Genomic DNA, 10,607 nt, shown 5'->3' with positions numbered 1-10,607 from the left:
GTCTGTCTCTCTCTCTGTCTGTCTGTCTGTCTGTCTGTCTGTCTCTCTCTCTGTCTGTCTGTCTGTCTGTCTGTCTGTCTCTCTCTCTGTCTGTCTGTCTGTCTGTCTGTCTGTCTCTCTCTCTGTCTGTCTGTCTGTCTGTCTGTCTGTCTCTCTCTCTGTCTGTCTGTCTGTCTGTCTGTCTGTCTCTCTCTCTGTCTGTCTGTCTGTCTGTCTGTCTGTCTCTCTCTCTGTCTGTCTGTCTGTCTGTCTGTCTGTCTCTCTCTCTGTCTGTCTGTCTGTCTGTCTGTCTGTCTCTCTCTCTGTCTGTCTGTCTGTCTGTCTGTCTGTCTCTCTCTCTGTCTGTCTGTCTGTCTGTCTGTCTGTCTCTCTCTCTGTCTGTCTGTCTGTCTGTCTGTCTGTCTCTCTCTCTGTCTGTCTGTCTGTCTGTCTGTCTGTCTCTCTCTCTGTCTGTCTGTCTGTCTGTCTGTCTGTCTCTCTCTCTGTCTGTCTGTCTGTCTGTCTGTCTGTCTCTCTCTCTGTCTGTCTGTCTGTCTGTCTGTCTGTCTCTCTCTCTGTCTGTCTGTCTGTCTGTCTGTCTGTCTCTCTCTCTGTCTGTCTGTCTGTCTGTCTGTCTGTCTCTCTCTCTGTCTGTCTGTCTGTCTGTCTGTCTGTCTCTCTCTCTGTCTGTCTGTCTGTCTGTCTGTCTGTCTCTCTCTCTGTCTGTCTGTCTGTCTGTCTGTCTGTCTCTCTCTCTGTCTGTCTGTCTGTCTGTCTGTCTGTCTCTCTCTCTGTCTGTCTGTCTGTCTGTCTGTCTGTCTCTCTCTCTGTCTGTCTGTCTGTCTGTCTGTCTGTCTCTCTCTCTGTCTGTCTGTCTGTCTGTCTGTCTGTCTCTCTCTCTGTCTGTCTGTCTGTCTGTCTGTCTGTCTCTCTCTCTGTCTGTCTGTCTGTCTGTCTGTCTGTCTCTCTCTCTGTCTGTCTGTCTGTCTGTCTGTCTGTCTCTCTCTCTGTCTGTCTGTCTGTCTGTCTGTCTGTCTCTCTCTCTGTCTGTCTGTCTGTCTGTCTGTCTGTCTCTCTCTCTGTCTGTCTGTCTGTCTGTCTGTCTGTCTCTCTCTCTGTCTGTCTGTCTGTCTGTCTGTCTGTCTCTCTCTCTGTCTGTCTGTCTGTCTGTCTGTCTGTCTCTCTCTCTGTCTGTCTGTCTGTCTGTCTGTCTGTCTCTCTCTCTGTCTGTCTGTCTGTCTGTCTGTCTGTCTCTCTCTCTGTCTGTCTGTCTGTCTGTCTGTCTGTCTCTCTCTCTGTCTGTCTGTCTGTCTGTCTGTCTGTCTCTCTCTCTGTCTGTCTGTCTGTCTGTCTGTCTGTCTCTCTCTCTGTCTCTCTCTCTCTCTCTCTCTCTCTCTCTCTCTCTCTCATTCGCTCACTCACCTGTAATTTTTTTTTTTTTTTTTTTACGAGAGAGGGGAAAATGCATTTTATGCATACCCACCGGTCGATCCAGTGAGTTATGTGGGACTCGAGTACCAAGTCGAATTACCAACTCGGTACTCCCTACCCACTAAAAACCCCTCTCTTTTCACGAATTTCCTTTGACACACTGTCCCTCTGACTTCCCGAGATCTGTTTTCACATAACGTCAAAAAATAGTTATTATTACCTTGTTCGATGACTTTTGATGTATTGCTGTAATTGCTTGAAGGAGAAATGAATTTTCCGATAGATCGTACGTTCTCAAATTTAACGTAGATATCACGTTGCAAAAGACAAGAAATCCACACTAAATTATTAACTGAAAGTTTTTCTTCTTTCATGAACTGTATTCTTTTATAAACTTTAACGTAATCACATTTATTTACTCACTCGATGAGACGAGAAATTTACTAATGACTCTATCACTGATTACTATTAATCACTGTCGAATAATAACTGTTGGCGATTAAAAATCACTCGATGAAAGAAACACGCGCGGACACGTTACTACACGACGCGACGACGCGACAATGCGACGATAATTATTCGGCGACTGCAAGCAGTTTTTTGTCATGGTAGGTTGCGGTAGGTTAAGGTACTACTGGCGCTATCGAACGCGATCATGTGTTCGATTGAAGAATGCGGTAAACATAATAAACATTTAACATATTAATATTATTATTATCATGAATGTGTGTGATATCCATACATCGTATGATATCTATTTAAAAATTAATTAGATTAAATAAGTGTTTTTAAAATATTTATTACTTTTACTATTATCTTAAATAAATATTTAATATTAATATTAATATTTTATATGATAATAGTAAAAGTAATAAATATTTTAAAAACACTTATTTAATCTAATTAATTTTTAAATAGATATCATACGATGTATGGATATCACATACATTCATGATAATAATAATATTAATATGTTAAATGTTTATTATGTTTACCGCATTCTTCAATCGAACACATGATCGCGTTCGATAGCGCCAGTAGTACCTTAACCTACCGCAACCTACCATGACAAAAAATTGCTTGCAGTCGCCGAGTAATTATCGTCGCATTGTCGCGTCGTCGTGTCGTGTAGTAACGTGTCCGCGCGTGTTTCTTTCATCGAGTGATTTTTAATCGCCAACAGTTATTATTCGACAGTGATTAATAGTGATTAGTGATAGAGTCATTAGTAAATTTCTCGTCTCATCGAGTGAGTAAATAAATGTGATTACGTTAAAGTTTATAAAAGAATACAGTTCATGAAAGAAGAAAAACTTTCAGTTAAGGGGTAACACCACTCTAGAATTTTGAAAAAATCGATTTTTTTTTTTTTTACTTAAACAACACTTTAGGGCCTCAAAAATAATATCCACTTAGTTTTATAGTGAAAAAAAATTTTTAAATAGCGTGATTTTTAAATTCATGATTCGCTTTTATGCTGCTTTTAAATATAGTACCTGTTAAATATAGTAAGTGACCACATTACTTACTGAGCAAAGGTTTTCTGAGTTCCTCAGGTGCTCACCAGGGTGCGTAATCGTATAATAAAAATAAACATGTATGTGTGAGTTAGTGTAGCTACGAAACCGACGCCGAAAACACGTGTCCGTTACTTTCTCTGCTTTGTGTTTAAATTTGCATTAACGTTGTGTATTTCTGTTTTTTTTTGTGTGCAAATTGTTAATCATACAAATACAGAAAATGAGTGATAAAGCAGTGTATAGTGGAAAAAAATCCGAAAAGGGAAAGCCGTCAAATTTGAATAGACCAAAAATCTCAAGGCGCCGACCGTTAAACCGTTACGAATTAGAGAAACCAAGCATTGAAAACACTAGCACATCAGCCTCCAAATTGTCAGCGATCGATCCGGATGAATTCGAAGTGAACCAATGTTTTGGTTACAGAATTTTGAATTTTTTAGTATTTACTGCCATATCGCAGGCAGTTGTTTGCAAGAAGTGCAAGTCTGATATAACGTTCACTGAATGTGGAATGCGTGGCTTAGGATTTAAAATTGTAATTTCTTGTGCAAACTGCGATAAAACTGTTATTCCTTCTTCTCCACTCATTGAAAATGGATACGAAATCAACCGTAGAATTGTTCTTGCAATGCGGCTTTTGGGAGTAGGATTAAATGGAACCATCAAATTTTGTGCGTTCATGGATCTGCCACGGCCTATTTTTCAATCCTTTTACGATTGTGTTGTAAAGAAAATTGCTACTGAAGCAGAGAATGTTTGTAAGTTGAGCATGAGAAGTGCAGCTCAAGAAGAAAAAGTGAAAAGCATTGAGAATGGCCTTACAAATGGCATCACAGTATCAGGCGATGGATCTTGGAGGAAACGTGGCTTTTCTTCCCTTTTTGGCATCGTATCACTGATTTGATGGTTTACTGGCAAAGTTGTCGATGTTTTAGTGAAATCTAAGTATTGCAAGGCTTGTGAGTATTGGCAGAAGAAAACTGATACTGAAGAGTACAAAGAGTGGGCCCAATCTCACGAAAAAGAGTGTCAAGCAAACCACGTCGGCTCAGCGGGTAAGATGGAAGTTGATGCTGTTATAGAAATGTTCCAACGCTCAGAATCACTGCACAACTTGAAGTACGTCAATTACGTAGGAGATGGCGATTCAAAAACTTTTAAAGGAATCATAGATGCACAGCCTTACAATGATTTTACTGTGTTTAAGAAGGAGTGCATCGATCATGTCCAAAAGAGAATGGGTTCTCGTCTTCGTAATTTGAAAAAAAATACAAAAGGCCTTGGAGGAAAAGGAAAACTTACTGGTGCACTAATTGATGAGTTGTCGATTTATTATGGTTTGGCAATACGCAGAAATCATGATTCAGTTAAGAAAATGCAGAATGACATTTATGCAACTCTACAGCACAAATTATCGACGGACGACAATCCCATGCATGAAAAATGCCCGCGCGGAGAAGACTCGTGGTGCTCGTGGCAAAGGGCACAGGCCACTGGTGATACCAGTTATAAACATAAGCCAGCTCTCTCGCAAGAAGTTTATAAAGCGATTTTGCCCATTTATGAAGAATTAAGCCGAGACGAATTGCTTACTCGTTGTTTAGGCGGCTTCACACAAAATAGCAACGAGAGCTTCAACTCTACCATATGGTCTATGGCTCCAAAATCAGTATCTAGTGGCAAGCATGTGCTTGATATTGCTGTTTACATTGCTGTAGGCACATACAATGACGGCTTATCAAGTATCATGAGGCTCATGCAGCATTTGGGTATTACAATCGGGCCAAATTGTTTCAATTTCTGCGTGGAAACAGACAAGCGCCGCATATACTTTTCTGAAAGATCACTGACAAACGCTGCTAAAAAAGCCAGGCTTTCCATAAAATCGCTCAGGAAGGAAGAAGAAGAGGCTAGCATTGAAGCAGATGGCCAAATGTACGGAGCAGGTATCGCAGATTGAAAGGTAAAATAAAATTTCAAAGATTTAAGTGTTCGTAAAACTTAGGGAGCGTTTTTCACGAAATCACTTTCTTCAAACTGGGAGAAAAGATTACTTGAATACTATTGCATGGATCTATTTCAAATTTTGACAGTAGCTTTTAAATCACATTCTCTACAGAAGTACGTAGCCGTTTTTTGATAAGATTAAAATTTTTTTTTTATGAACAATTGAAGACGTTTTTTTTGCCAAAAATCGAGTTTTTTTTTCAACAGTGCACCATTTTTACAAAAATTGATTTAAAAAAAAATCCCTACGTACTTCTATAGGCAATAGTATGTAGATTAAGAAAATTTTGTTTTTTTGTTCCAGGTCTCATGGGTCGCGAGAAATCCTTTCTCCCGTCAAGGCTCTTCGAAGAAACATGATTTTGAAAATTGGCTCTGGCGCCGCCATTTTGTAACAAAATAATAATAAAAAATTTTTTTTTTACACTTCAATATATGCTAAATGTACTGTCTAAAAAGGAATTCTATCCCGCTTCCCATACTCCCACAATAAATTATCAAAAATAGGCCTTTTTTTCAGTCGCTAGAGTGGTGTTACCCCTTAATAATTTAGTGTGGATTTCTTGTCTTTTGCAACGTGATATCTACGTTAAATTTGAGAACGTACGATCTATCGGAAAATTCATTTCTCCTTCAAGCAATTACAGCAATACATCAAAAGTCATCGAACAAGGTAATAATAACTATTTTTTGACGTTATGTGAAAACAGATCTCGGGAAGTCAGAGGGACAGTGTGTTAAAGGAAATTCGTGAAAAGAGAGGGGTTTTTAGTGGGTAGGGAGTACCGAGTTGGTAATTCGACTTGGTACTCGAGTCCCACATAACACACTGGATCGACCGGTGGGTATGCATAAAATGCATTTTCCCCTCTCTCGTAAAAAAAAAAAAAAATTTACAGGTGAGTGAGCAAATGAGAGGGAGAGAGAGAGAGAGAGAGAGAGACAGACAGACAGACAGAGAGAGAATGTATGTGTTCGCATGTGTGTCTGTATGTGTATAGCGATCAGCTGATCGCAGCAGGCGCCCCGCGTAAGCTCCCGCGTCTGACAGTGAATCGCGCCACCCTTGCCTGCCTCTTGTATTCGACCCGTCATACGTTAACTACTTCCTTTAATAATTCAAAAACTAAGCTTCGGACGAAATTTTGCCGAAGGAAAAATCGTCTTAGAATTGATTCAAGAATATGTCATTTCAGGGACACAGGGGTTATTTTGAATCACCCTGTATATATATATATATATATATATATATATATATATATATGTAAATATATATTATACATATAATTATTGTATATGTACGTGTTTATATATTTGTAATATAAATTTACAAACATTTACAATACATTATATATTTATCTCATCGCGACAGAATAATGAATTTATTCATTTTTTCAATTTACAATATTCTGAATATTGTAAATAAAGAGTAGGCCCCTCCATCGCCCATTCTTGTGAGACGCAACCATATATTTTTTTTTCGTCTCTCCAATTTTAATTAATAAAGATAATCTTTGCATTGAGATTTTTTTCTTGATGATATTCTTTTGCACATTATGACAAGCTTTTTGAATACAATGATAAATCTTTATCATCGTTAGTATATCGTTATAATCGATATGATCGAGAGCTCATTGTCAGTAATATAAACTTCTTTACTATACATGTGAATGTTTATATATTTTTAAGACATAAGTACATGTGTGTGTGTGTGTGTGTGTGTGTGTGTAATTATGACGTAAGCATATATTAAAATTTATATTTATATAAATGTTAATATAAATATTTATAAATGCAAATACATATATATCCTCTGTCCAAATATACCTTCTCCAAAATATTGCAACATAATTTTTTGACAGTTACAATATTTTGGATATTTATAATATAGAAAGGGCCCCTCCATCGCCCATTCTCGTGAGAACGCAACCAAAATGTATTATTTATTTATTTCGTCTCTCCGATTATAATTTCTAAACATTGAGGAATATTTTTTGCTCATATACTTTTATGAATATTAGGACACATTTTTGAATAATAAATTACTTATCACTTCGGAAAAGGTAACAGTTTATTGCTTTCTATAATTGTACAAAAATGTTCTCTCATGCATTTAACATTTTTGGAATATTTTTCCTCGCAAGGATTGCCTCCTAAGACTACAGTTGTGGCGAAAGCTGCAGCATAAATTCCACAACTCGTCCCATCAGGTTGTGTTTCAACCCTTTCAAAAATTATGTCACTTGAGCTTACAGTCGGATAACGAAGACGTATGTAATTTTTTTCTTTCGCTACCAATTTATCGTATGTACAGCCAGGTAAACTATCGTACACGCGAAGTTTGGTGCCGTCAAAGAAAATACATCTCCAGTGATTACTACAATTTCCTCCAATTATTTGTAAGCTTTTGTCACTATGACTAGCTACAATTATGTGAGGATATTCTAAATATAGCACACTTTGTGTTTCGAAAGAAGAAGTTTCTCTTACGATGCGTAAAAATAAATCCAATGATTCATCATTTAATGCACTTGTTATAGGCAAGACATTATTTTTTACTGAAGAAAGGGAAGCAAACGTGTGATCTAAGAGTCTTTTATGTTTTATCATAACGTCTTCAGTTATATCTCTTTTGCTACTTGAATGACTTATTATAATACAGTCATTGTCTTGCTCTTTATTCGGAACAATAGTAACAGTATCAGTCATTGTTACTTCCTTTGGCGAAACGTTCGGTTTGAATCGTTTGCTCTCTTCCATGCCATTTTCGCTTTCTGTAACATTTCGTCTACTTGTTCGACATAATTTTTTTGCTGCTTCTTCTTTAGCTTCTATAATATATCTTGGATTTCTTATTGGCATATGTCTATTATGACGACTGTCCAAAATTTCTGGAAGCATGCATTCGTTATAGAAGCGTGTTAAAAAAGGCAGCATTCGATTTCTCCAAAAAATGTTGTCTTTATTAATGCGCAATATTTTCATGCTTTTTGGCGTCCAAACAACAAAAATGCAATATTCTCGCTTTGTTATGTTCAATTGACTTTGAACTTGATAAAAATATCGGTGATTCCAATTCATTTTATGTGGATTTTTCTTATCAAAGATGCCTTTCAAAAAAGGCAATGTCTCAATGGCTTTTTCCGCTGTTAAATTTTCAGCTGACAAAGGACATTTGATTTCCACCAGACCATTTTCACCAATAAGTCCGTCAGGGGAAGCACCCAAGCATGGATTTTCAGTATCAATGAATAATCCACAAGGTTTTATTTCTTTATTTAATTGTATGGCCAATTCTTTCCTTGCTACTTCTTCATTGTCGCGACCATATTTTGTGGCTACGGTATCAATGAAGGAAGGATATAAAATGGCTTTTACTGTCGCTGCGCAAGACGTTGTCGGCCTCGTGCGACATATGGTTCCAAAATTGGATGCCGTCAATATTTCTTGTCTCAATGATAACCATAGTTGTGATTCACTTTGCTTTCTTGTATCGAGTTCAATTTTTTGCCAGTTTATCGCATTTTCCAACAATCTTTCTAAATGGTTTTGCTGAAGTTGTTGGAATATATCGGATGGAAGATCCGGTTTTTGCGATTGCGGACCGTAATGACGATCTGTTCCTAGCTCTCGTTTAAATTTTTTTTGCCTTCCTTGTGCTTCTCGAGATTCTCTGGTTTTTGCAACTTTTATTTGTCGTCGCTTTTCCAAGTTCTCGACAATAGGCGGAACAGTGTTACACATGCTTTGATGTACTTGTGTAAGTACTTGTTGCGTATTGTATTGCAAAACTGCTCCCGCAATTCTAGCATTGTAGGAGCCTCGTTTGCCGAAATTAATACGCTTTCCGCCAATTTGTTTGCAGATTATCGAATTAAACGATTCTGCTGGATTATTTGTTAAATTGAACAATAAACTGTCGGAATAAGCACTTATATATATGACAGCACTTTCTATTTTTGGATAGAGACCGTGTAATTTTAGAAATAGTACATAATTTTTTTTCGTTTCATCACAATTCTCACATGTACGACCACATGCTTCACATCGCTTATGTTCGCCAAAAATATGGCTAGGAATGTTCAATATATCTTTTTGTAATTCCATAGCCTGACAATGTTGAGATTGTCTTTCTTCTCTTCGTAGAGCGGCTGCCTTTATTATTTCTTTTCGTATTTTTAAAATGTTGTTTTGTACAATATTTCGCATCTCTACAAAGCCACGCTGTCTATGCATTTTTGGCTGAGTCATTTCAGTCACAGCTTTTAGCTTCTTGCATAAATTGCGAAGCAAGTGATTGGTGCATTCTATTTTTTTTACTGTAACTAAATGGTCACGGTATGGTCTGTTATCAAGAATGGCCTGATAAACGCTACTGTCACCATCGGCAACAACCGTTTTATAAATCAGACCATGCATTTCAAGGCTACATTTGAAACCTTCCGCGATGGCATCGCTTTCCATGCTTGTAGAGCTTGCGTTCCGATCAAAATTTTTATAGCATTTGTGAGCGTTTGGTTCTATACTTTTTTGCTCTGCTACATTACATAGTGTGCAAAATTTATTGCGGACACCGACGAAGAGAATCCTTTTCGTGCGGTAACCAATTATGGCTCCAATACCGGAAAGAGAATCATAAGCATTGCCGTACGATCTCTTCATCCAATTACCATCCAATTACCGCCACGACTGTTATGTACGGAATACCGTTTATAACTTCGTTTCTTTCAATAGCGAGTTGTTTTTCAACTTCACCAGCCATTTTCATATTTTCCATGGCTGTTTTTTGAAAATCATCGACTAAATTTTCTCTATATTTTATGTAAGTCGGCTCGGACATACAAGGAACATTCATGGCTGCACATAACTCTTCGAGCTGGGCATAACCAATTCCTACTGTAACAGTTCCTGCTACAGCAGCTGTATTAATGTCCAATGTTTCCGGTTTTGTGGGCTCTGACCAGATGTTAGCTTCATAATTGCACATTTGGCATTTGAAGAACAACTGCGTCATTAGCCCACGACGAAGAGAATTTACGAGTTTCCAATCTTTAAATTGGCACTCTATTCCTCGCGCGTGATTATCAAATGTTCTGTGGATTTCACTCCACATAAAAGAAATGTCGACAATGCGACGGCCTTCAAGCATGCTTTCTTGGATACGATCTGTATCTAGAGGGCCATTTTCGATAACAAAATTATTGTTATCTTCGCAAAGTTCGACATTTCGACAATACGTACCTGCATTTAAATTTGACTCCATGCATTGCATCGTGGGTACTAAAGTTTGGGTACTAACTTTTGAATCCATCGTGTCGGAGAATAATTCCACCGATTCCTGAAAATCGATGGATTCGTTGCTAGTATCCTTAGTAAACGTGCTACTCCTGGAGTCATTTTCCTCTTGGCTCTTTATCAGCTTCAGCAACCGTCGCCTGCAAGAAAAAATAATGTTAAATATTTTTACAAAAATAAGATGTGTCAGTTATTATATCACTTTATATAATTTAGAAAAAAGTAAAATCTCTGTAAAATAAGTGCAGTCTTTTGTTTATAAATCTATATCTAATTAGAAATTAACTATATTATATGATACAATAGATAATATTTTAACAACATAAATGTCTTATATTTTATAATAACCAGAGCGCACATGCAAATCGCATCTGA

The 10,607-nt window shown here is 37.4% G+C and overlaps 1 protein-coding gene and 1 pseudogene across 1 annotated transcript; one reads left to right on the top strand and one right to left on the bottom strand.

Annotated features, from left to right (window-relative positions):
• The first annotated feature begins 3,150 nt into the window (after window positions 1-3,150).
• On the top strand, window positions 3,151-4,890 carry LOC145960858 (uncharacterized; annotated as a pseudogene).
• Window positions 4,891-6,986: 2,096 nt separating this feature from the next.
• LOC145960938 (uncharacterized) lies at window positions 6,987-9,966 on the bottom strand. The gene is given in 2 exon segments (XM_083080679.1): window positions 6,987-9,617; window positions 9,619-9,966. Coding segments are annotated over 2 exon segments (2,964 nt in total). The 5' UTR covers window positions 9,952-9,966.
• Between the last annotated feature and the right edge of the window lie 641 nt (window positions 9,967-10,607).

The sequence above is a fragment of the Camponotus vicinus genome, unplaced genomic scaffold, assembly GCF_025532165.1.
Source record: "Camponotus vicinus isolate PSW18456_S1 unplaced genomic scaffold, iyCamVici1.0 SCAF_10, whole genome shotgun sequence".
Lineage (NCBI taxonomy): Eukaryota > Metazoa > Arthropoda > Insecta > Hymenoptera > Formicidae > Camponotus > Camponotus vicinus.
Note: the sequence above shows the minus strand (reverse complement) of the source record. Positions and strands in the feature narration are given on the sequence as shown.